At 54.6% G+C, this 25,938-nt stretch overlaps 2 protein-coding genes across 6 annotated transcripts in view; both read right to left on the reverse strand.

The window, feature by feature from the left end:
* The window catches only part of ZBTB44 (zinc finger and BTB domain containing 44), a 41,880-nt gene extending 40,772 nt beyond the window's left edge, over positions 1–1,108 (reverse strand). For 3 of the 5 annotated variants that reach the window (XM_052786378.1, XM_052786379.1, XM_052786382.1), the window contains exon 1: positions 956–1,107. The gene's annotated coding sequence lies outside the window, so the exon portion shown is untranslated. Of the gene's footprint in view, positions 1–955 lie in introns of all 5 variants that reach the window. The other 2 variants (XM_052786381.1, XM_052786380.1) reach the window with 1 other exon arrangement.
* A 4,932-nt stretch (positions 1,109–6,040) lies between these two features.
* ADAMTS8 (ADAM metallopeptidase with thrombospondin type 1 motif 8) lies at positions 6,041–23,324 on the reverse strand. The gene is made up of 9 exons (XM_052786383.1): positions 22,692–23,324; positions 14,527–14,766; positions 14,146–14,278; positions 13,456–13,623; positions 12,956–13,254; positions 12,234–12,417; positions 11,736–11,908; positions 11,449–11,624; positions 6,041–9,667 (listed from the first exon to the last, which is right to left on the reverse strand). The coding sequence occupies exons 1-9, from the start codon at positions 23,322–23,324 to the stop codon at positions 8,935–8,937; spliced, it is 2,739 nt and encodes a 912-aa protein (XP_052642343.1). The 3' UTR covers positions 6,041–8,934.
* Positions 23,325–25,938: the final 2,614 nt, after the last annotated feature.

Raw genomic sequence — 25,938 nt, forward strand, 5'->3', positions numbered from 1 at the left:
GGAGGCAACAGGCTCTCGGCAAGCAAGCAGCAGACTATACCCCCCAAAGCATCTGCCAATGTTTATGTTTGCATATAGGAAAATAACCCCGAATACATGGAAGGGGAGCAGAAAAACATGCAACAGATCTTGGCAGATGAGCACTACGATATCCTCATCATGTGTGGACATGGGTGCAAGCAGAGGCAGCACAGTAGACCCTGGCAGATAGGCAGTGAAGAATATGCAGAAAGGGGTGTTGTAGAGGGAAAAAAAAAAAAAAAAAAAAAAAGAAAAAACCCCAAACCACAACAAAAAACAACAACAAAGGGACAGCAAGCTTTGCCTAACAGCTAGTGGGAATCCCTCTTCTCCTCCCATAAGCCTGCAGCGGAAAACGAGAGGCAGCAGGTATCCCGCTGGGATGCAGGAGACAACAAAACTCCCCCCCCGCCCTCCCTCCCCGAAACTACGTTTGCCTGTGCCCAGGCAGCCGACTGCACCCACGGGCTTCCAACAGGCAACGCAGCTCCCTCGGGATGCGCGTAAATACCGCGCACAACGGGGCAGCACGACCACCCCCCACCCCCCCTCCCCGGAGGAAGATAAACACCCCCCACCCCCCCCGGCCCTGCACCGGGAACCCGCCCGGGAGGAGCGGGGGTGACACGGCCCCTCGTCTGGTGGGGGGAACACCCGTGCCGGCGCGAAGTGCAGCGCGCAATGCCACCCCCCCCCCTCCACCTCCCCGGGACACACACACACACACACACACACACACGACACGACACGACGGGACGGGACACACGGCCCCGCGGGGTGCAGCAGCCAAAGCCCTCCCCCGGGTGGGCGCCCGCCTGCGCGCGCAGAGGGAACCAACGGCCCCAACGGCCGCCGCCGCCGCTGCCGCCACCACCACCACCTTCCCCCTCCCGCCTCCCGCCGTCTCCAGGCCCGGTCCTCCCTCCCCGCTTACCTGCGGTCGGTGGGGCCGGCTGGGCCCGGCTTAGGCGGGAGGCCGAGCCCCCTTATCTGGGGCCGCGCCGGGGCCCTGACTGGGCCATGACGGCGGACCGGGAGGCGGAGGAGGAGGAGGACGAGGCCGCCGCCGCCTCCCCCTCAGGCGGCGCGCGGAGGGGGGGGGGGGGAGGCGAAGCGCGCGCGAGCCCCCCCGCGCGAGAGGCGGGCGGGGGGGGGGGCGTGCAGGCGGCGGCGCGCGCGCTGGCCGAGCTCGCGGGGAGGGGAGGGGGGGGGAGGGGGGAGGGAAGGGGAGGGGGGGGAGTTTCCCGGGCGTCCGAGCTCCCGCGCGCCGCGCCGCCCGGCCGGGCACTTTGTTTGTGTCCCACAATGCACCGCGGCGGCGGTGGCGGGCGGGGGGGCGGGGGGGCGGAGGGGGCGTGGCGGCGGCGGCGGGAGGGGCCGGGGAGGGAGGCGCATGCGTAGTGCGGAGCGGCGGAGAGCGTGGCGGAGTGCCCTCTCGCTGTGCATCCGCGTCCCGATCGAAGTTTAGAGCCTCAAATTTAACCCGGACCTATAATTTGGTCTAAATCCGCGCTAACTCGGGGTTAAGCGCCGTTGAATTTAACGTGGTTAGCGCGACCGTTTTCTCCATGGCTTGTTTTATGGTGGGGTTGGGGTTTTGGGGTTTTTTTTTTAATTGGTTTGTTTGCTGTTATTGGGGTTTGATGTTGTTTTTTTCCCCCCCCCGCTCGGTAAATCGAAGCAGGAAACGGATTGAAAGGCCACGATCCAAAAAGATGTTGATCAGCAGTAAAAAAAAATCTCAAGCCAGCCGCTGGAAAACGCCGCGCTGCTCCGTCGGCAAAAAAAAAAAAAAATCCAAAACAATAAAAAAACCAAAGAGGCCAAACTCAGTCATAAAAACCCTGGGACCATTTTAGATGATTCCTTGCAAAGCTGCGGAGGCAACCAGAGCCCCAGCAGTCTCCAGGGTTGGATTATTAATTCTCTCTTAATTGCTGCTTAATTCTCCTTTTGCTGCTTCTTATGTTGGCTTTATATTCGCGGGGAGCTGTCGTGCAACCCTGACGCACGGCTGCCTCCCGTCGCAATCTACTCCCATGCAAAGCAGGAGCAAAAATTGCCCCCATTTCAGCCGGTTGCACGTGTGAACGGGTTGTTCCTGCTATAATAAGACGGAATTTGCAAGGCAAGGAAGAATCTGCTCCTGGCTATCCGTGGTAACTCCTGAATCACGGAGGATTAAGCAAGAAACTCGGGCTGCCAGCCTTCACCTTCAAAATGCTGCTCCGAAAAGTGTCGAGCTTGCAGCGTTTGATGGTGAAAATGTTGTACATCAAGTGATTTTAGTCAACCGACAGCCGTATCCTGCTTGAGGCTTGCTCTGAGCAGGTCATGGACTTTGCGCGGGAAGGGAAGAGGGTCCAAACTACCCAAATTCATGTCTGGAAGACAGTAAAATTCAGCGTGGTCTACATCCTCACCGTGCTTTGGCAACATAACAAAATCCTCCAAGTGAAGCATTGAAACCAACAGCCTTTAAATCCGCTACGTGCGGCCTGCAAATAAGCCATAAAACTGCAAAATGAAACACCACCTTGACTTTCTTTTCAAGGAATTTGTTTGTTACACATAAACACCCCAAAAATAAAGCACGGCCCCAGTGTCAGGCGAGTGATAGGGCAGCGGGTACCCAGTCGGGATGCCCCAGGCTTCCCCTGGAGCAGAGATGAGCATGGGATGCTCGGCCGGTGCAAATCGGTGTGCGGAGGTTGGATTTTCCTCCGAATCCCCGACGTTTTCCCCCTTGGGAAAGCAAGCTGCCTCGGCCGACAGCAGAGTTTGCATGGTGGGGAGCTGGCCCACGCACGTGCGTTGATTTCCCCCCCCAAAAAATCACCGTGTCTTTGGCGATTCAAACCCATCCCTGCGGGGGGAAGCCCTTTATTTAATTTCTTCCTCTTTCTCCCTTTTTCCTCACCACCTCCTGCAACGGCACACCCGCCTCCCGGCCGCCATCTCCGCTTGGCTCGTTAGGTTTCCAATTAACAGCGGGGCTGTTTGGGTGCGGGAAGCCGGGAGGTTTGGGATACAGAGCGCCCTGCACATCATCATCACGGAGCGCATCAGCCTGACTCTGATACAAATTTCTTCTCACTCCAGCAGAAGAGGTCGGTTTATTAATAACAATTTATTAGCCCTCGATAGCTGAAGAGGTTCTCCAGCGATTCCCAGAGCCACGTTGTTCACCGGAGTAAATCGGGGAGGGAGCCGTATTGATTTACACCTGCTCGGGTTTCCTAAGCTACCAGGTCATCCTTTATTACCGTTTGCTTTTTCTGCGGAGTTGAAGTTTCTCGGCAAGAGGAGTCACGATGAATTGCCAAAATACCAACTCCCGGTATTTTCCCGGTAAGGGGATTTGCTCTTACGCACGTTTTACAACACCACGGGCTCAATTCATGGGCACGGGTGGAGCACCGCTGACATAAACCCTGAGTAATTAATTGGTAAATCTGGTCTGTGCATCTACTGGTCATTTATAGGGACGTGCAGGGACCTCGGGAGTCCCTTGGCTGAACCCGTTGGAATTTGGTGGGTATAAAACACTGGTGGGAAAATGAGGAGAAAGCTTTCAAAAGGCAACTGTTAGCCTCCACCTTCGGCTTTTAAATGGGATGCAAACTGCTGGAGCTGGGGATGCTTAGCAGAGCAGGCCTGCATCGCTTTCGGGGCTTGCTGGCAGCAGCCGCTGCAAGGAGAGGGGTCCTGTCTGCAGCACGATGGATGCAGCAGGAGGCTGTGCCATCCCCTTGAAGCCTTCCTTGTCCGTCTAAACAGAAATCGTCGTTTCCCAGCCACCCAGAAGACACTCAGCTACGTCTCCCGTCCGTTCCCCACCCATCAGGGTGTCTGGCCCTCGCTTAATCCTTGACTCTCTCCCTCGCTTACCCCGTTCAGGCAATCAGAACATGCGATTCCTGGCTGGAGGGTGTTTCACCCTCTTTTTGCAGCATGCGGGATATGTTTTCCTTCGCTTCAGCGGCTCTTGGAGCAGATCCCGTGCTGCTAGGAGCCTGCTCTCCTGCTCCTGGCAGCATGCATCCATTAACACCGAAAGCAAATGACACCTTCCCTGCACAGCCTTCCTCTCCTCTCCCTGACCTTGCCATCTCCGGAGGGAAAAACCGCTTTGCTCCCACCCTCGAGGACTCGCTGCCTACTCCTTAATTTACCACCGGTGTGCAGGAGCCGTCTCCTCTCCATCCTCTTGCCTGTTGCGGTCTCCAGGGCTCAGTTAATTTGCTTTAGCTCAAACCTGCTGCCTTCTCTCTTTGGCAAGCCCCAGTTTTCTCCTGGCATCGGGAGGATTTGGGATTTACGTCCTCTTCAGACCTGGGAGGGCTTTGCCTGGTCCTTCAGTGAGCGCTGTCCCGGGGGTTAAAGCATCCTGGTCGGCAGGAGAAGAGATTGAAGCGGGCAGTTTAGGAGAGGAGCCCATTTTCTAAGATGCTCTGAATTGCAACAGCCCCTCTGAAATGCCATTGCCCAGGAGCTCTGGGAACCAAACTGCTTGCTTGGGCAACTGAGGATGGATTTAACAGGTATCCATATGGAGAAAGAGAAATCCAGAAGAGCAGAGGGGTCATAAAACTGGGATGGATGAGCTGAGCAGACGATAATGGCAGAAAAGGGACATTATGGTCCTAGGACATGTCAGGAAGGATGTTTCCATCGGGAATAAGGAAGGATTTGTGGTTGGAGCACCAGGTGCTGGTGTGACCTTACGGAGACACTGTGGTCACTTCTGTCCGGGGATAAGAAGTTCAGCCCAGAGCTGAGGAGGGTATTTTACAAGCTCAGCCTACAGAGCTTGGCTTGAAAAGTTTAGCAAAATAAGGCTGAAAGAGGGTCCAGCTCCTGTCTACAAACACATGAGAGGGGAGTTATAAACCAGGGAAAGAGGAAAGCTGTTAAACTAAAGAAGAGTATCAGCACAAGGACAAGGTCTCTGGGGTACTATCATGGATACGGTGAGAGAGAACCTCCCATGAGGTTTATTTTCTTACCCCACTATTCTTTTTTAAAAGTTAAGTTACGCTGGTCTGATTAATTTCCTACCCGGTGATATCCCAAAGCCTTTGGCATTGTTTGAACTTCCAATTATTCATCTCAAACCCAGTGATAGCAACAAAATGACAAAAAAGAAAGTGGGGGAAAAGCCAGGGCAGGGCTGTCGCCTTAATGAGCCGAAACCCTGGACCCAGCTGTACGGACGCCAAGGGAAGTCATCTAAAATGAATGTCACACCTGGTTATAAATAGGGTGGCATGCGTCGCTGTGCCCACTAACATAGTGACACGTCCCACAGCGATGAGTTAACCCTTTCCCTTGCCCTCCCGTGGGGCTAAATATAGGCAGCCTCTGCCCAGCCGCAGCAGCAGCATTTTGTAGCTCCATCAGTGGGTGGAAATCACCGATATACAGAAAATAAACCACAGCTGCTATTCAAAATCACGCCATGCTTTCAGCTAGGACATCTAGCAGCAGAGCCTGTTTGACCCAAGCAAAAGTCATCTACATTACCTTGTAATGAGCCCATGCTTATTCCAATGAGATAGCTCCAAAACCCGCGTTGCCATGTACCAAAGTTCAGCGATCCTGCATTTCAGAGGACACCACCACACCTAGAGAGGCAGCACTGAGTTCCTATCATCTCTGGTTATTATACAGTTAAGCAAAGGAGCCAGCATCCCCTCTGTTTTAGCCCTGTTTAGGCTGTACGTCCTCCTAGTAAGTAGCAGAATTATCTATACGTATGCACGCATAGAGAGGAGGTAGATGCTCATCAGCAGTCTGCAAAACAGCAACGATTCAAAATCTCTGGGGAACAAATTTGCTCCCTGGGTTTTGTCTACTTTGTCATGTAATGTTTTGGTTTAGCACCTTAAAACTGAATTAACCATTTATTTATAGCTGAATAAGCTATGGAAAAGGGAGATTTAAAGTATTGCTCTTGGGATGGAGATTAAAAAAATATATCCTGAGAAAAGTGCAAATAGAGACAAATGCAAAAAGGTAAGAGGCAGGAAATCCTTTATTGAAGGGGTAAAGGCAGAGTCACAGACTGTTTTCAAAGTCAAAACCAAATACAAACAAAAGGCTAAAACCCAGAAAAATTATATTCCCCCCCCCCCCCCCCCAAAATGAAAGTCCAAAGCTTAATTTGGGTTGGATTTGTTATGCTTACGCAGCTCGGTTGGCAATCGCACCCTGATTTGGGGGCACCAGGGAGGAGGGAGACAACAGTCATATACCGAAGTGGTTAAACGATGAGCAGAGACGTCCCCTCTCCGACCCCACTGCAGGTTTCAGAGTGGGGATGTGGGAGCAGCATGTTAAAACACAGACAGTCTTTTTTTTTTTTTTTAATTTCTTTTTTCCTTTTTTTTTTCTCTCCTTTCCAGACAGCTACTGTACAAAACCAAACAAAAATTTATAATAAATACCTAACACAAGAGGCTCAGTACATTGCTACAATCCTTCACTGAAGGGAAACATATATATACATATATATATCCTAATATATAACCTCTTTGACTTAAATCAGCGTAAAGGCTACGTGTTTCTACAGGAAGGCTAGGGCAGGAATCCCACTTACCATCACCCAGACCCCACACCTCAACCGAACATCGCCGCCTGCGGTCCCCCCGCTCCCCACAGGGTCCCCATCCTCCTCCTTGCTGGAAAAGCAGCAGGATTTGCCCGCGGCAGGGAGTTTTTGCATCTAGGAAGGGAGGTTTTGCATCTAGGAAGCTCCGGCTAAGCGACTGCGCAGTGAATATAAAAAAATTGGAAGAGACCCTTGGCATGCACGACTCCTGTGTGATAAATACAGACGTTTTCCTTGGCACTGTCTCAGGCTGAAATTTCTGACCCATCCTAAATGCTGGTTACAACGCTGGAGAGGAAACACATGCTGGCCTTTGAGTTAAAACCCTCACAGACTCAAAGGGGAAAAAGAAAATAACCCTGCAAGGCTATATGACTTTAGCATCCAGCTATTTGTTAGAGCGAGAGAGGGCTTAAATTCCTGGAGATTAATTAGCAGACGCAGAACATTGCCTGAAGGTAGGTCTGAACAAACAGCTCTGTATCCAAACTCTGCAGCTGGCCTTTATTTTTTTTTCTTGCTTAAAAAAAAAAAAAAAAAAAAAAAAGAGAGGAGCCAAGCCCTCGGTACCCTCAGTCCTTGGCTGTAGCCCCCTTGGTTTCAATAGGAATCACCTACAGGAGATAAAAGCTGAATATCTTGGGCTTTCAAATGAAGGGTAGGGTTTCTGGCAGGGCTCTGGGGGAGCGGCTCACCCCACAATCCTATCCCCAACCTGCCTGGCCAGCGAGAAAAGGGTTTCACGTGAGCTTAGCTCAGGCAAAGGAGAAAAGAAAAAGGATTCACTCTGCAATTGCAAATGGGGAAGCGCAGACATCGCAAATTCAAGTCCTCCTCCTCCAGCCCTTCTCCCCTTCCTATGAGAGAAAGGCTGTTCCCACTGGAAATTTGACATTTTACTGCCAAAAGGGGACCCAAAGCAGGGTATGGGCATCCGCAGGAAAGCGGTGAGGGGCATTGAGGGAGGAACCTGGAGATACCGAATCGCTCGTCCAGCGATGGCAAGACCTTCCCAAATTCCGTCCCCACTCCCCAGGCACCAGCTGCTGCCAGCACAGGGATGGTGATCACTTCGAAAGAGGGAAATTTCAGGGATTGCAGCCAGGCTGGGGAGAGGGGGCCTGGCTGTTCCCCGCCGGGAAGGAAGAGCTCCAGCCTTGCCAAGCTCGGTTTTAGACCAAGAATTGCTCAAGCAAGGCTGGAGCCCGGCACCAGATCCAAGCATCCTCACGTATCCCAGGAAAGCAGAGGTGAAGAGCAGCACCGGTCACCGTGGTGGGCTGGGGAGAGGCTCAGCATCTGCAGGTCCTGGGCTCGTCCCTGCTGCAAGCCAGGTTAGCAAATTATCTCAAAAATTAAAGCAGAGCTGAGAAAATGAGCACGCAGGGGACTGAAAGCCAGGGATGGGAGAGAAAATGCTGGTGCACCCAAGTGTCCTCTCCCAAGGGGGGACGGGGTATCGCGATAGGCATTTCACAGTCAAAGCACTGCAGAATCGGTAATTAATTAATCCTCATGGCAGCCCTGCAAGCCAGACTGGGTGTAATTAAGCCTTGGTTTTATGGCTGGGGAAACCGAGGCATGGGGTCGCAGCTCTAGGGATAATTCTGCAGATGCTGGGGGTGTTTGGAGGCAGAGGTTCATTGTTGCCTCGTAGATTATAAATCCCACAGAAACCACTGTGACCATCTAACCTGTCCTGCCTAATGCGTGCCAGGATCAGGCCCTCAGCTCATTCCCGCTCCCAGCCAAATGAGCGAGTTATCTCCCAAGCTAAACCCACAGCCGATAAAACACTCCTCAGGCTCAAGGACACCCACACTGCTGCAGGGAGGGGACGGCCATCCGATCCAAGCCTTTTGCAAAGGGATCCCGATTTTATCGGCAAAGCCGCCCACCCTGGACCTCCTCGACCTGCAGCTGGGACGGAGCAATGCCAAAGCCAGGCTCCTCATTTTTTCCAGCGCCAAACCCCAGCGAACCTTGCAAACACAGTCTGCAACGATGTTTAACGACAGCTCTTTGGAAACACCCTACAGATCTGCTTATTTTTCCCCTTAAATTACGACTTGCCTGTGAGCAACCAGCCAGAAAGAAAGGAAAAAAGAAAGGAAAAGAAGTGATTCCTCCCCGTTTTGCCACCGTTATTCCCCCCTCTGAGGTAGACGTCGATGGGGTGGGGATGAACCGCTGGAGAGTGGTTACTCGTCTGGCGAGCAAGCCCGCGGCATCCTCGCCGTCCTGCCCCGGCGTTGCTGGCACGGCGCATCGCCGCCGAGTCCGACCCGACACGGTGCGGCTCAGCACTGCCGTAGCACACAGGCGGCGGTGACCGGCGGTGGTCCCGGCGAGCTGCATTTCTCCGGGGCGGTGATTTTACCGGCGTAATCGATGCAAGAGGCGTTGCGCGTCCGCACACCCTCGCCGCAAGTTTGGGAGCAGGGTGACCAGGGACCCAGGCGCCAGAGCGGGCAGGGGACGTCTCCGCAGGGCTTGATGTCCTCGGGCTTGAGAGCTCTGTCGCAGGTGGAGGAGGTTTGACCCTCCACGTCCCGGCAATCCACCGTCCGCCTCTGCCAGCCGGAGCCACACGTCTTGGAGCACTCGGACCAGTCGCCCAGGACCCACTGGGAGGTCAGCATCGGTTGGATGACGTTGGCCGACTTCTTCTCTTTGCCTTTCTGCTTGCTGAAAGGGACATCCTTGGGGATGAAGAAGGTGTACTTGACTTTTGGTGGGAAGACCTCGCTGGCGATGGTCAGCAGCTGGACGGTCAGGGGCTCCGGGAGCTGTCGGAAGCTCTGCAGCCTCTCCAGGGTTGTCATGGAGCCGCTGTATTTCAGGATGGTCCCCTTAATGAGGATGTCCTGCTCCATGGCCGAGATGGCAAAGTCTCCGTTCAGCAGGTACTTGCCCTCGAGGGTCCTCAGGGCCAGGTAATTCCCGTCGTGACGGACCCCTCGGTGGCTGCGCTGTTTGATGTCGATGTTGGTTGCCCCGGCGGGGATGGTGACGATATCGTTGTAGCCGTATCTGCACAGGGCAAAGGGACACGGTTATTTTCCTGGACTTAAGAGGAAACCCATGGAGAGGATAGTGCTTGGCGAGTGGGATCGTGGCTCTGAAGCCATTCCTTTGTAACCCAGAGTGCTCAGGAGCTGGAAATATTGCAGCAGTCATGCCAGATGTGTGCTCGGCTGGAAGATTTTGCTGAATTACATGCAAAAATAAGCGATGCGATCAAAGGAACAGCCCCATGGTTACCAGCCTTGCTGGGAAATTCCCCTTATCCCCTTTCTTTTGAAATGGGTAAAGTGCTTGGGACTAAAAGCCTGGCTCTGCCCAGTGATGCTGTCACTGGTGATGCTGAAGGATAGCATCAGCTATAGATACAGAACAGCAGAACAGGAGAGTCAGGGTGCTGCTGGCATTGTACACACAGAGGATATGTACATTGGCCAGATGTTGCTGCTAAAACCAGATCAGCAGTTAAACAGTTAACCCGACAGACATCTCCTATTGTAGATGATTTGATATTAACTCAAAAGCCTTTCCTAGAAGACGGCAAGTACTACGGCAACAAAACCATCCCTATCCACAGGTGGGCATTTCTGCAGCCTGGACTCATCTTTGGAAGGGTTTTGCAGCCACCACCACAATGCAGAATTGCTCCCGTTGGAGGGCACAGAGCACGTTCCCATGCCGGGGGAGGATTTCCCTGCAAAGCCAGCCAGAGCTCATCCCTGGAGCACCACAGTTCCTGGAACGGCACCGGGAAGGCTTCAGTATTCGAGCCCTCAGCACCCCGTGCTATGGTAATTCCTTGCTACTATAATAAAATGCCACCCTGGCACGACTCACGCCGTGGGGCCAGCGGGATCGTTTTCCATGCATCCCCACAGTTGATGCTGCGGTCAGTAATTAGATTTAGAGTATTTTGGAACAAAGCCTTCGGGTCAAACTCTGCTCTCAGTCAACCCGGCCTCCCTAACCCTGATCTTAATGGGATCTCTTCTTGGCTGTAGCTACCACGCTAATCTCTCTTTAGTCAACCACAAACAATTCATAGGAGAGTGGAAGCCCCATTTCAGCTGGCTCCCTGGAAGGAAACCATTTAGGAAATCTAAATTGACTGGGTGAGTCACCTCACCGCATGGAATTGGACGCGTTGGGCTTTTGTTACAATCTTTTCAACAAAAGCCTTAAATTCAGCTCTTTGGCAAAGCAACAGAGATCTTGGGCGAGGGAAGCGGCTGCCTCGATGCCCATGTCCCAGGACTGAAATTCACACCCAAGCCCAGGGAAAAGTTAGTGAACTATTTATATCCCACATCAGCCCTTGAATATGTGTCCAACTCACTGCATTGGGGTGAGATGCATATTGTAAACTCCTCGGGGCAGCAGATTTACTTGCAGTGACGTACTGAGCCCATCACCAGCATCGTCACCAGCTATTATTTTAGGAAGTAAACTCTGTTTGGCTTGCAGAATGCTGCCCCGAAATAAACTTAGTGTAAGCTCCGGGGTTTGGGGAGGAGAGCAGGCTGTTGCAAGGTCATCACGGCTGCAAACCCCGGTTAACGGCACGGAGGGGAAGCCAAGCACTCCTCAAGCCTGGCTGCAGCAAACAAGGTCTGCAGCTAGGTGTGATGTTTTGGGTGCGGAAAGCAAACTGGCTTTACGTGACTTGGGCGGAGTCCTAATATTCCTAGCCTAGCAGTTTTGCAATAAAAAAAAAAAGAAGAAAGGAGAATAAGAGGGGAAGCTGGTTTTTCTCCCCCCAGCCCATCTCTGCAGACCCTTTCTCCCCTTACTTGGACCGGTTGAGCGAGCCGGATATTTTCCTGCAAGTCGAGCCGTTGCCGCCGCACACCCCGCACTTGTCCAGCTTCTTGGAGGACCCGACTACGTGATCGCAGCCAGCCTTGATGCACTGCCCGTGGACGCAGATGGAGAGGGTCTCCGGTCCGCACAGCGTCCCATCGATCACCTAGGAAAGGGGGGGATGCGGAAGAGCAATTAGGGCATGGCTGCGTGCATGTGTTTGATCTGAGATGGGGTAATGAGGGGCAACAGTAATTATCATCACCAGGTATCTTACTTTGGCCTCAAAGACTTTAAATTCACTCCTCCCTCTGGCTCGGCAAAAGAGCTTGCATCGGTCTCGGGGTGACACTCCTGCGTACTTGGGAACCCACTCTAGGCGATTCCCTTCCAAATCCGTAAAGTTGTAGCTGTTGTACTTCTCGCATTGCTGCTCCCGAAAGCTTTTCCCTGAAAGGAAAGGCAAAACGTGACCCAAAAGCCACGAGAAGCCGGCAGAAACCTCCTCGGCCATCGCAGAGATGTGGGAGTGAGCTGAGGATAGCGGGAGCGCGCAAGCAGAGGAGGGATGCCACGCACCTCCCACCCAGCTGGAGGGGATCACAACCCCCAGCAGAAGGCTATTCCCCACTCCCCCCTCAAAAAAATATGAATAATCAAGGGAGAGCAATCCCTGGTGATGGGTTCTGGAGAAACGGGGGCGGGCAGTGAGCGTGCATTTGGGAATTGCATCCTTTGCCTCTGCAGATGGGTGGATTTGCAGAGCTGGGCTTACCGTCCGGCGGGCACTCGTCGGTGTGGCAGGACTGGTACTTGGCACGCTGGCCCTCGCAATACCTGCCGCCGTGCTGGGGCTTGGGGCTGTCGCAGTGACGGTAGGAGAACTGCACGCCGCCGCCACAGGTCCGGGAGCAGGAGCCCCAGGGGCTCCACGGGCCCCAGCCGCCATCCACCGCCGGCTGCAAGAGGCCACGAGAAGCTGCTAGATTCCCTCCCCGAGCCCCTCCATCCCCGGCTGCTCGCTTCCAGGGTGAGTGAAGGTCTGGAGCAATGCTAAAATGTCCCCCCGGCTACTCTCCCCGTGTCCCTGATCCAGCAAAGCACTGAAGCACGTACTTCACGTGAAGTTATCACTGACTTCCACCACTCTGTTCGTGTGCTTAAAGTTAAGCTTGGGTTTAAGTACTTTGCTGACTGACTCGGAAATCGCTGCTAATTCCCCGGCAGGGCAAAAAGTGATGATTTAATTGCAGAACTGTGGCTGCTTGCTCTGGTTCAGACCAGCCCATGCCTCGGCAAAAGGCACAGCAGCGTTTATCTACAAGCTGGGCTTGCCAGTAATAAAGATTAACGAAAGGTGCTGTCGAAGGAGAGGTATCCAGAAAACAAAGCAGGCAAATCCAAAGCTAGCCCAAGGGACGGCAGGACTGGGGTAAGAGGTTTGGGAATCCCAAAGGGTCGAGCCCCAGCCCGTCGGTCCCCAATCGCCTCCATTACCTGGGGCTTCAGGGCATCCTGCGGCACGCAGCGGCCGTCCCAGCACAGCCTGCCGGCTTTGCAAGGGGTGCCGTCAGCCCACGGCAAGCTGCCGTTCTTGGTGTGGCAAAGGGGCTCCCCGCTGTTGGTCCTGCACCAGAGCTGGGCGCAGATGTCCTCCTCCGTGGTGTTGGGGCAGTGCTGGAACTCCTTGCCGAAGATCTGCTGGCATTGCTGGTCCAGGCTGTACAGGGGTCCTCGGCCGGGCAGCTCGGCGGGCAGGGCAAGGGGGTCAGCCGGGGCATCGAGCAAGCAGTCGCCTGGGCAAGGCGTGAGAATTAGGCTGGAGATGCATCAGGGCTTGACGCCAGGGACTGCACCAAGCAGGGCACCCCAAACCTCTGCGTGTGGTCTGATTTGACCCCCCCTTCACCCCGCACACCCTTCCAGGCATTGCAAAGAGCCTGAGCAATTAAGGCAAAGGTTGTTTTGAGTGACGAGGCAACTGAACTGAGCCTTACCGTGCCCTCCATCCAGGAACTCGGTGAGGTACATGGCACTGCAAGGAGACCAGGGCTGGGTCTTGTTCAAGTGGACGAAGAGAGGGGCCATCATATGGTGCTTGCCGAGGGGCCCAAAGAGCCGCTCGCAGGTTTTGGAGTCGTCGTGGGGCATGCTGAGCACATGGCCTGGGGAGCAGAGAGCATCAGTGAGCGAGCTGCAGCCTCCCAGTCCTGGCCCTGCTCTGCTGCAGATGGTGCATGGGCAGCTGGGAGCATCTCTAAGTTATCAAGCAGTTCCTATTGCTGCAAAAGCTATTTGCTCGGATAAATCAGAAGCGATAAACAAAACGGTGCGTTCTCTTTCTATCTTAGCAGTACAGCCTGCTGTATGCAGGGCAAAGCAGCCCAAATTAGTCAGCGCATCTCTAGGAGCAGCAAACCAAGGGGGAGAAGCTCTTGGCCGCATGCCTTCACTCATCACATCAGGCAAATGCACCAATGTACACCAGCTCCGGCACTTCTAAGCACCTTTGCTGGCGCAAAGCAGCTTCTGTCGGCGCCAGAATCTCCCCAGCGCTGCCCAAGGCTTGGCGGGAGGTACCCAGCCAGGAGATGCTGGCACTGGGCTGCGCTACATCCCCTCCCAGGAGCCAGGCTGGCCATCCCAGGCTGAAAAAACCAAAACCCCCTTGGGAAGGGATGCATTACCCAGTTCGTGAGCCAGGGTGTAGGCTGCCTGCAGGCCCTCGTCCTCAATCACCGAGCAGCTTTTGTTACGGTCGCACATGGTGCCGATATCTGCCACTCCCAGCGTGTCGCAGCTTTGGTGTCCACAGAAGTCCTGTTGGCGAGCAGCGCCGAGGGGAGTAAGGCAGGGTGAAGGGGTCCCATGTTCGGCAACCCCAACATCTCCGAGCAGAGCTGGGCAACCCACTGGTGGTCTGCACCCCAAATGCAACCGCCCCCCCAATTGCTTTGCTGCAAGCTCCATTCATTGCGCCGTGCGAGGATCCCTCGTCTCCCTCCAGGGAGACCTCGACCCTTTTTTTCCCCCCCCGTCCCAGAGCATCCCCAAGGGACCCTTCAGACCTGTCTCGTCAGCAGGATGGCAGTATCGTAGTGCTCCGGGTGCCGGTCGCTCAGGGGGTTGAACTTTTGCTGCCAGCTACAGAAGTTGCGCAGGGTAAGCCCGCCGTTGTCGGACACCTCCGGTCCCGCTGCTGCCTCGTCCACCACCAGCACCTTCACCACCACCAGGCTGATGGAGTTCTTCAGGCTGGGGTGCTTGTAGATACGAGCCGCCATGGACATCAGGGTCAGGATGTGGTTCTGTGGGGAAAGAGAGGGGCAGGTAAAACCTGGGTGAAACCTTTGCCACGGGGCTCTTTTTTTTTGGTTAGGAAAGGAAAAATCAACCTCATTTACGAAGCCTACCACATCCAGACCGACTCAGGCAGCCAGCTGGGTTGACGTCCTAAGTGCTGCCTTTTCTATACATGATGCTTTATGCCTCATGCCAGTGGGAAGGACGGGCAGGACAAGCCCACCCCTGCAACCCCTTCTCCACCTGCCATGAACCCTTTGCACCCAGAAAACCTTCGGGAAAACCTCACGTGTCCGGCCAAGTGCTCTTGCATATTCCCAAAGCATTAACCCTGCCCTCGCTGCCCTGGGGCGGGAACCGCCTCACGCACAACATCTCACTGGTGCAAAACCACCCTCTCATCGCTGTAAAACTCCTGCCCGTGCTGGTTGGCAGGGTTTGAACCCAACGTCCTCAGTGACAAACCGGGGCCAAAGCATTTTGATGGCCAAGTCTTCGTCCAGCAGCATCCCTGCTCGGGCGACTGGGATGGCCAGAGATTACTTAATATGTCAAACGCGCCAGCGATGTTTAGGCTGATGTAAACATCTTATCGGAGCATCGAAATTCCTCTTCTGCTTGGCACCCGTTCACGGCCCCAAAGTCAGGAGAAAAAAATGCAGCTATTACACAATATCATATTGGGAAAGAGAAAGTGGCTTCTCTCCTCCCCAGACGAATTACACCCCACGGTCTTGCTTCAGCGCCACTACCTAATTAAACTGGAAGGACTCAGTGGAAGCCCTCTCCAGCGGTTGAGTTTCACCCAAAATACACATTTCCTGAGTGGAGCCGGCTCCGCGCACTCATCCATCGCGATGCTGCCAGGACAGCGATATGCACAAAATGCTGTTTTCTTAGCGAACGAGGGAGATGTTTAGGGAGCTACCCTCCTCCACTAACAGCGACGGCATATTTGCTGCACCGAGAGCCGCTCACCCAGGACAGTTGTGGCTATTTTAAATTGTTCTGCCACATTTTATCCCGTCACTGGCAGCTCCATGTAAACAGATGTTTCGCTTCAGCAAGACATATCCCAAGTACCCTCCAGCTCATTATCCGAGGGCAGGCCCCAGCAAGGATGATGGGAGCACTGAATAGACTGGTTTATTTAGACTGGCCAGATCTCCACGACATGACTCATGTCCCAGCCCGAAGCATGCAACAAATGTCACGGAGAAGTCACCGCCGAGGCAAGAAACGCAGGCGAGATCCCCATGAGCGGTTGCTCCAAGGGACCGGGAGAATTGTTTACCCCACGGGGAAAGTCCATGGGGAACCTTCCTAAAAATGTCACAAAGCCTTCCTAAAATTACGCGCGTGAAGACCAAGAAGGATGCTCTACACTGGAGCTGCACATCATGGGACGATCCGTCATTTCCAAGGCAGCAAATCCCACCCCATCCTTTTCTAACCCATTACAAGTTTCTCTCCATCCTGGTAGTTGTTACCTGGGAGCTCTCAGTCCCTACTGCAAGTCCCCCAGGACACCAATGCTCACACCCTCAGGGTTACATCCAGCCAAGAAACTCTTTCAGCGCAGGAACGGAGGGACTCGGAAAATATCTGTCCGCCTTCCCTTCGTCTGGAAAGCGAAGATGGAAAGCGAACTGAACAAACAGCTATTTAGTGCAGATTAAAAGGTCAAATTCACTTGTTCCACCATCTGGTGTCTATTTATACCCATCCCTGGGCCGTGCGGGAGTTGGTTGGGTTTTGGATGGACCCCGACTGCTCCGGGGAGAGTGGCAATCCACCTGCACCACCTTGGCTGGGCCAAGGGTTTGGAGCTGGGGCCAAAAGCAAATTACAGGATCCCCAGGGCTCAGGAGAGGCTGACTGAGCGCTTTTGGCCAACAGCCGGCTGCGGACGCATTGAATCCCGCTTGTCCCGTCCTCCCCATGCCTTTGCAAACAGGCTCTGGCTTGACGAGCCACCCAGGAGGGAACGTTGCCTTCTCCGGGTTTTCCTTCCCAGCATCAAGGCTGAGGATGTGGCTACGGGGATCGGATGCGGGGCAGCCACGGGGGTGGGTTTGGGGAGCCCAGAGGCACAAATGGACTGGTTTCTGCCTCCTTGCAAGGCATGGCAGCACAGCACGCGCAAGGGTCTTCCCTGCCATTTCCAGCCAGCATCCTGGGAGATCTTGGCAGGATTTCTGTCTGACTGGTAAATACAGCTGGAAAATCAGCCCTTTACCTGCTCTGGGGGGAGAGGATACCAGCCCGAGCCCGAGAGGATTGCGGGAGCATCCCTCCTCTGCCCCATGCGCTTTTATGGTCAGGCACGAACATCGCATCTGAGCCACCCCACCGGAGAGGCAGGGCAGGGGTTTCTATTGCCTGGTGATGCTCTCCAAATCCTTGGCTCCCTCTGGTCTCAAGAAGATCAAATTCCTAAAATGATGGGGGGATGCCTTTTGTCTGACACACCTGCATTACAGCAGCTCCCATATCCCTCCTGCCACAGCATCGCTGCTGCTGGGAGAGCCCTAAGCCAGGTACCACCAGCACTGCCCGACACCAGACTGCCAGCAGCAAACAGCACGTGCAGAGGGTAAGCAGTGGGGAAAAAAAAAAAAAAAAAAAATCAGAGCATGAGGAACTGAAATGGTTGCTTTTAACCTGATAAAGTTGAAGGATTTCACTTTCTGATGCAAGTTCTTGCAAAATCTCTGCTTACATTGTCCTTTGTGGGAACCACTTGGAAGCTGAAGTCTGCGGAGACTCCCAAACTGTTTAGGTTTTTCTTTTTAATTATTATTATTGGGGGGGGGGGGGGGGGAGAAACTGCTCTTACACAGACACTAACTATTATTGTGGTATGCACATAATGATCTAATATTGCCGGACGCACCCAGTGCAGAAGGATGGCAGGGAGCACCCATGCAACACCCTGGCACAACTCCCCTCCCTCCGACACGCTCCCCAGCTCATGGGGATTAATGCTCAACCCGACCTGGGGCTGTAGGTTTGTTTGTTTGTTCATTGGGTTGTTGGGTTTGGGTCTTTTTTTTTTTTTCCCCCCTCCTTTTTCTCTAAAAGCCAGCATTTCGGGGGGGGGGGGGGAGCAATGCTGAGATTTCTGGAGTGCAAACAGATGGAAGGAAGAAAACATGGGGTCAGATGCGAGGGCTGCCCAGCTTTTAAAAAACAACTGGTAAAAACATATCCCAGCCTGTGTCTCTCCCCCGAAGCGACGTCTGCATGCTGGCCCCCCAGCTCAGATACCCGCAGCGGCCAGCGGCCGCCCTGCCAGCCTCCTCCTGCAGTTTGAAGCCTGGGCCAAGAATTTCCTTGCAAAAATGTGGGCAGCAGCCAAGGGAAATGGGGGGCAAGCCGGAGGAGAGGGGGACAACTTGCCAGCCTGCCGGTGTGCCTGGCTGCCCTCCTGCCTTCCCAGCTCTCTGCCCCATGACTTTTCTGCTTGCCACGTGATTTTTCTTTCCCCCCCCTTCTCTTTCCCTCTTTGCTAGATATTTGGGGCTGACCCACAAAAGAAGCAATTACCCCTTTTCAGGGCAGGGGAAACTGAGGCACATGCTGGATTGCCACCACCTCTTTGCAGGCACGGATGAACGTGAAGCAAAACCCCATCCCGAGAGCATCCCGGGGCAGGAACGCTGCAGTTTGCAATTGCTCCTGGGTTGCTTTGGTGGGAGCCGGCTCCCTTGACGCTGAGCCTTTCATACCGAAGCCCTTGATAATCGGCGGTCACCGCGCCAGCGGCGGGGTTGAAACGCGGCAGCTGTTTAACATTACGGGACGATGCGAGGAAGCGAGTGCATCGGCCAGGGGAATATTTAGGGAGGCTGCCCGGTCCTCTGACCCCTTGCACCAAAGCGGATGCAGGATCAGGGTCACAGCCGGGGGGCAAATCCCAAAGGAAAAGCACCAGCAATGCATCAGCGCAGGTCCCCCTTTGCTTGGCAAAGATCCCCTTTAATCCCACCCCGGTTGCCTTTGGGATGGGCTCAGGACGGGCTGGCTCCTTTTGTCAAGGGATTAAGCAAACTCACCCACTCAAGCTGCACAATATCCTAAAGCGAGCCTAGGAGCTGGGCACGAGGGGACCTGAGGCTCCAGGGTGGCTTTGGCTTTACCTCCAAGGTCACTTTGATGGTCAATCTAGGTGCAGGAGAGCCGGCAGCAGGACCCCAGCAGTGCCCCGTGCCACACACTCCAGCACCCGTCTGGTCTTAGAGGGGAGGGATGCAACAGCACTCCTAAAACCTCGTAAATCTGCCTGGAAAAAACACAGAAGTCAGGCAAGGAATCCCGGCTTAATCAGACCGATCTGATTTTGCCCTGGTCCTCGGTCGTTACCAGCTCTTGGAGTCAGGGATAGCAGCTTCCTCGCTTGCAAGAGCAAGGGGGAAAGAAAAGGGGATCGTAGCCATCATGTTTGCAGAGGAAAGCTTGGAAACGCATCTCATCTGCACCCAAGAGACTGGAGAAATCCCACCACAGGAATCCGATTCTGCTGCCAACTGGCTGGGGATGCTGCAGCCGGTTTTTGTAACCGCCTGTTGCTTTAGGTGTCTCGGCAAACATCCCCTGAGCCTTGCAGAGCATCTCTGCACCTGCAGCCTGCGCTGCAGGTGCTCAGCCCAAACGCCCTTTCTTCTGCACATCGGAGGGATTAGCCCCTACGCTGTCTCCTGCCTCAGTTTCCCATACTCAAAACCCCCACTTAATTCTGTTAGTGATGCTCACTGTCCTTTTTTCCTTATCCCCCCCCAGCGTTTTGAGTTGTCTGCAGGAAAAACACAAAGGATTAACTTGTGTGTCCAGCCCAGGACCTCACACCCTTCCCTATATAAGGGGGCTCTTTCTAATCACTGCAGGTCACATCCTGCCAAGTCCTCCACAACCTGCCGGCTGCTCACAGGTGTTATTGCTCAGCACCATCCTGCTGCTAATGCCCCCCAAATACCCCATCTCCTGCAAGCATCAAGACAGAAGAATGATTAAACCCCCAAACTTCAGGTCTGGTTCTGTTCTTACTTCATCATTTCCTCCTGGTTTACATGAGTATTGATGGAGGTAGAATTAAGCTTTTGTTATCTAAATCAGGTTAACAGCTGAGCTATAATGGCTCAGATTGATTAGAAATAAATCATTAACAGCATTTTCCTAACAACAGTGTGACATCGATTATAACTTGCAAGGCTTGAATGCATCTTATGGTGACTATCTTCTACTGGAGCAGTTACAGCTTATGCAAGAAAATAACTGGGAATACAAACAATGCTCGTGACCTTTAATAAATACTTGGTAATTAAAGTGTGGTTACGGGAAGAAAAGTCACTATATAAATATGGTTTCTTCTGACTCAACATTTCTACTCCCTGGGCATCCTCTAGTCAGCTCTCCAAGATCTCACTAGCCTGAGCAAGCCATCCTTTTTTTTTTGGCCCACAAAATGTAGGTATTTAGGGACAAGTGAGATGGCTATTTGGTCTCCTGAGTTAGCAGCAACCGTGCTTCTCCCTGCATTTTTGTTGCAGAGAACAAAAGACACAGAAACACAGCAGGTGGCTTGCCACCCCCCCCCCCCCCCCCCAGCCCATTGCTACAGGAGAACTGGTTGCTGTTTTCTCCCAAATACTTAAATCCAAACCGAGACCTTTAAAGGCTTGCTTCCCATCAAGAAATATCCTGAGAGATGATGCAAAGATATTGCTCTTGGGGACAAAGAGGAGATAATATGGTAAAATGGGAGCCAAGCAGACTGGAAAGTCACTGATAACTAAGGAAGGAGCTGTCATGGACCCGCCAGGCAGCATCACCCACCCCCAGGGCTGTACCACCCAAACCGGGGCAGGGTACCAGCTTTTCCACCCCTTGGTTGTGTACATGTGCAGCTCAGCAGCTTTCGGCCTTCAAGAACTGCCATGGCACAGATTTACCCAGAGGGTTGTTGCTTTTTCCCCAGCTCAAGCTGGGCTTTATCAGGATTTCCTCCCGCAAAAGAGATCACCTTATTTGTAGCAGGAGGCAGACCCTTGGGTGTTGCTTTAAAACCGTTGGGTGCCCAGCTGGTTGCAGAAGATGCAATACGCTATTTTTCCTGTCCTGTTGGGGAATCAGAGACCAGCTTCACACTACAGGGAGAGTAATTTCCACCACTATTTACGTGCCTGTTGCTTAAAAATTCAGATGACTCCATTGAAAACTCTGGTTTTGACCGGCTGTAAGCTCTGGGCAGTTGTCTCCAAGTGCAGCATCCATTGCTCCTTGACCCTCCGCTATCTGTTCCTGCCAGCCTGGCTTGGTAGCATGCAAGCAAAACCGAGCAAGGGGCGAAACCTGAGTGATGCTGAGCAGCTGAAATCAGCTGGAGCTCTGAGGTTTAGCATTTCTCAAGGTCCAGCCCCGCCTGAGGCAGGCTGGAATTAAAACACTGCTTTATTAGGAGTGGAGAAGCTGGATGAAGCCCCCAGGGGAAGGATAAAGCGGGCAGAAATGGCAAAGCCAGGCTGCCAAAGCGCAGCCCCTGGTTTCAGCTGCCCTCCTGCTCCCCGCTGAGCTCCAGCTTCAAGGACTCCTCTAACAGCCCCATACCCAAGCAACCCACAGCAGAGGACGAGCAACTTCGGTGCACAGTTATCCCTCGCAAAGACCCGAGTGCGTTTCAGACCATGCAAACCTGTACTGGGACCCGAGGACCCCAGCAGCCCATCACTGCAGGGAGCATGGCGGTGGGGAGCTGGCTTTGCAAGAGGCATGAAAAATAACCCGATGCTGATGAAAGCGGCGGGTCAACAGCCCTGGAGATGGACGCGGGGGCTTAGAGGCCAGCATCTCCGCTCCTGGGGTCTCCACAAAGCCTGGCCATGGGCAGGGTCTCCACGGCCGGAGCACGTTTAAAGGAGGGGGAACATTTCTGGCGGTGGTGGCTGGGGGAAAGGGCTGTTCGTGCATCTGCTCCGCTGCTAACAGGTGGCTCAGGAGCGGGACTGCGCATTACTCAGCCCCTGGTTTATTTACTATTTGGCCCAAGCTCCTATCCGGAAGGGAGTTAAGCGCATCGCTTTGCAGCACAGCTCTTTCCCTGTAGCAAGAAAGGCATTAACCCCCTCTGTCCCTCATCTATGGGGACACCAGACTGATGGGACATCACGGTGTCCAGCTTGTGCAGACAGAGGCTCCCCGGGACAGATGCTGGGTCTGGGAAAGGGTCCCCAAACACTGACCAAACCCCATAGATCAACTCTGCAGCCATTGCCCCAGGGATTTACGGCTCCTACACAGCAAGGAAAGGTGGGGACAGAGCCAAGGTCCCCCACCCCATCCCCAGCTCTCTACTCTCTCCCCCAAGGTGATCCCTGGCATCCCAGGGCTGCTTGTCCCTGCGGAGGCTGGGTGGGAAGGGGAGGTACCCAGCAGCGGGCAGGGGACTGGGGACGCAGGTGGGGGACAGAGATGCAGCAGGCACAGAGAGGGCTGGAGATGGGAGGAGGTGGAGAGGCAGCAGGGATGGGGACAGGAGGGGACAGAGGGATGGAGGGGATGCAGGGATGGAGGGGCAGGGGGCATGGAGGGGATGGAGGGGATGGAGGGGATGCAGGGATGGAGGGGATGCAGGGATGGAGGGGATGCAGGGATGGAGGGGATGCAGGGATGGAGGGGATGCAGGGATGGAGGGGACAGAGGGGACGGCTAGACGGAGGGGACGCAGGGGACGGCTGGACGGAGGGGACGCAGGGGACGGCTGGACGGAGGGGACGCAGGGGTGGAGGAGATGGCTGGACGGAGGGGATGGAGGCGATGGAGGGAACGGCTGGATGGAGGGGATGGAGGCGATGGAGGGAACGGCTGGATGGAGGGGACGGAGAGATGGAAGGGATGGAGGGGCAGGGGGACGGAGGCCACGACCAGCCCTTACCTCCACATCCTCCCCGTAGAAGCTCACCATGGAAGCATCAGCCACCAGCAGCGTCTCCACGTACCGCGCCTGCGAGACGAAGCGCTTGGCTCGGCGGCGGAGCGGCTCCCGGCTCCCGCCTCCCGGTTCCCTGCTCCCGGCGGCGGGGGGGTGGGCTCCCGGCGGGGGGGCGCGGCGCTGGAGGCGGTGCAGACCCCTCCAGGGCGGTCCGGGAGAGGGATGCCCGAGGGGTTGCAGCTCGTAAGCCGCCCCGTCGAGGTAAAAAGCGGCTCGGAGACCTCCTCCTCCTCCTCCTCCGCAGCGGCTGAGCACGGCGGGGGCGTCGGGGTTCCCCTCGACGGCTCCGGCGTAGAAACAACCCCGGCGGGACCAGGTCCGTGGCGGCCCCCGCCGCCCCCCCAGCAGCTGCAAACGGAGCCGGGGGGCTAAAAAAGCGGCGTCGGGGCGGAGGCGAAGGACGACGGAACGACCGAAGGCGGCCAGCCGCAGGGCCAGCTGCCCCGACGGTGCGGGCAGGCGGGCGGGCAGCAGCGGTTGAGCTTCCCGCGGAGGCGGAGGTAGCGCCCACGCGTGACACAGCAGGAGCAGGTGGAGCGGAGCCCGGCCCCCCAGGAACCCCCCCCGCCGCCCCATAGCCCGGGCCCGGCTGCCCCGCCGGGCTCGCGCCGGCTCCCCCGCAGCCTCCGCGCCGGCTGCGGAGCCCGCTGTATTTATACTTTCTCCCCCCCGGCTTTGACATAAGAGGTTTATTTTTGATCTCTCGCTGTTCCCCCCACTCCCCTCCCCTGCCAGCCAGAGCCTGGGGGAGGAGGAGAAGCGAAAGAGAAAAAAAAAAAAAAAAAAAGAAGCAGCAGCAGAGTAAAAAAAAAAAAGAAACAACACTAAAAAAAAAAAAAAACCAACCCACTTTTGGATGCGATTTGAGGCCAATCAGGCGCCGGGAGCCCCGCCTGCCTCCAAGTGTCAACTCCAGCCTGTTACTCTCCCAGCATTAACCCCTTCAGCCCAACCTCTGCCCGCCGGGGCCTGATCCTGCCCAGGTGGGCAGCAGAAGGGCTCGGGGAGGTGGTCCTGCCCCAGGGGCTGGGGTTTAGCACCCTGTTCCCCCCCACCATAGGAGGATTTTCCCCGGGGGGGGGGGTGTGGGGGTGATTCCTCTCCCATTTCCCCCAGCATCCCTTCACTGCTGGAAAGCACCAGGCCTTTGCCAGCTGGAGAGCATCTCCTTTCATCCTGCAAGGCAGAAGGTGCCTCGGGAGGTTTTGCCCGGAGGTTCCCATGTCCTTCGCTTAGCCAGGGACAGAGCGAGCTTTGGGCCCCGGGGAAAGCTCCAACAGTGACACACACAAGGAGGTTTCCATGCCCTGAACGAACAGCTGGGTCTGCATGGAGTTTCCTCCGGCTGCAATAAGGCAAGGGGCTAAATCAGACTTGTGGAAAATACCTATGAGGATAAAACAATGCAGCCAGCTCCTTCTGTCACCTTTTTTTGGGGGGGGAGGTGTTATGTGACTTCATTCAAAACCCAGATGTCCCCCTGTCAGACTGAGTTTTTCTTCCCATCCACATTCCCTCGCAGCTAGTGAAAAATCCTACAGGAGTATAAAAGTCTCAGGCTGTAAAACCAGGTAGCTACTGCCATGTGCTCAACGGTGGCAAACATCAGGAGATGGGCAGAAACATGCTGACTCTGGCTGGGAACCTGCTCAGCACCAGGGAACAACCAGCTGTAATGGAGAAAGGGAAATCTCTCCATATATATTACTCCTTCTTTCCTCTTAAGCCCTCCTTCCCCATTAGTTCATGAGATTCCTGGCCTCTGGAGCGCCCTTTGTGCAGCACTGAGATATCCCGGGACGTCCTTGCTGCACTCCGGGGGTGGAGGGTCCTATTCTGCTCCATACCCTGATTTTCTAAACTTTTTATGGGGAGCAGCACACGCTCAGGACCGGGCTTGTGCTCCTTTAACCTTGCTGTGGATGCAAGCGCAAGGACCAGCTGCTCTGCACTGTGGGTTTTGTTTTGGTTTTTTTTTTTTTTTTTCCCTTAGCCTAATCCTAAAAAGATCTGAAAGGGTAAAGCACCATTTAGCACCTCAGAATTCCTGGGAAACCAGAGTTGGGCCACAGCTGAGCAACGGGGCGCAGGGTTAAAGGCTGCTTTTCCTTTACTCGAGGATGTATTTACATCTGCCTCTCTATTATTATCTCCACTTAAAAGCCACATCCCTACCTATATAGTAAACACACAGCCCTGGCTCTAAATAGCAGTGCTGCCCTGGGACCAAGGCTCTGATTACTTCTTTTTAAAGTGTGGTTTTTGCCACCGTAGGAGGGGAGGAAATAATAATAATAATAAAAAAAAAAGGCAACCCCAGGCACGGTGTAGTTCGGTCTGGGACATCTCTCCAGGGCTGCGTATCGAATGCACTCCCTCGACACCCAGCACCTTGGCTGCTTTCCTGCGACAGCCGGCTCCGGCCGCAGCCCCTTCCTCTCCTGGCAGGGATCTCAGCCTGCAGCTGGAGCAGCTTCTTCGTAGCAGCCAGGGTGGGTTTTCCTCCCTCCCCAGCTTCGCTGGGCTGGGGAGAAAACACAGTTTGCATTTTAAAAAAATCAGCAGGAAAGCGCAGAGGCAGGACCAGAAGCCAAAAGCGAGCCCTGACTCTGTCTCCTCCAGCCCCAAACCCCAATGAAGGTGCCAGCATGGGGCGTCCATCTCTCTAGGCTTTTCTTTGCCAAGGGAGGGTAGGCAAGGAGATGCGGTGCCCCTGCTCTGAACTAGGACAGGTAAGGCTGCAGGCGACACGGGGCACGTCTCTCTGACAGGATGCAATTTATTCCCAGCTTTCCGCTCTCAGAGCTGCATATTTGATCTCGGAGGACATGCTTGCATCTTAGCTTGAAGGCACCGCTGGTTTTCATTAGTGGCTCGCTCTGCAAACGGTAGCTGGAATTTCTTGTAGCCGATACGAGCCTCGCCAGGCTCGTTATGAACCAGCTCGAAGGCATGCTGGGAGACAGCAAAACCTCACCTGGCTGCCCTTCTGCATCTCCTCCCAGCAGAGGATGAGGCACCCCAGGACTTTTTGGGGTTCCTACTTCTTAACCCCTTGCGGGACACTGCCACTAAACCTTGCCTACCACTCGGGGCTGCCGCTCTCATTTCTATGGGGCTGTCTGAGCATGTGAAAGCCATTAACTCCCTAGTCACTGTGATTTAAAGACTCTTTTGATCAAACAGCATT

The sequence above is a fragment of the Harpia harpyja genome, chromosome 4 (assembly GCF_026419915.1).
Source record: "Harpia harpyja isolate bHarHar1 chromosome 4, bHarHar1 primary haplotype, whole genome shotgun sequence".
Taxonomy (NCBI): domain Eukaryota; kingdom Metazoa; phylum Chordata; class Aves; order Accipitriformes; family Accipitridae; genus Harpia; species Harpia harpyja.

Coding starts and splice junctions, on each gene's coding strand:
- ADAMTS8 (XM_052786383.1), bottom strand. CDS start 23,324: ATGGGGCGGCGGGGGGGGTTCCTGGGGGGCCGGGCTCCGCTCCACCTG. Junction 14,279..14,526: donor CCATCCTGCTGACGAGACAG/GTCTGAAGGGTC, acceptor GCTCGCCAACAG/GACTTCTGTGGACACCAAAG. Junction 13,255..13,455: donor GTTCCTGGATGGAGGGCACG/GTAAGGCTCAGT, acceptor CGCCTTGCCCAG/GCGACTGCTTGCTCGATGCC.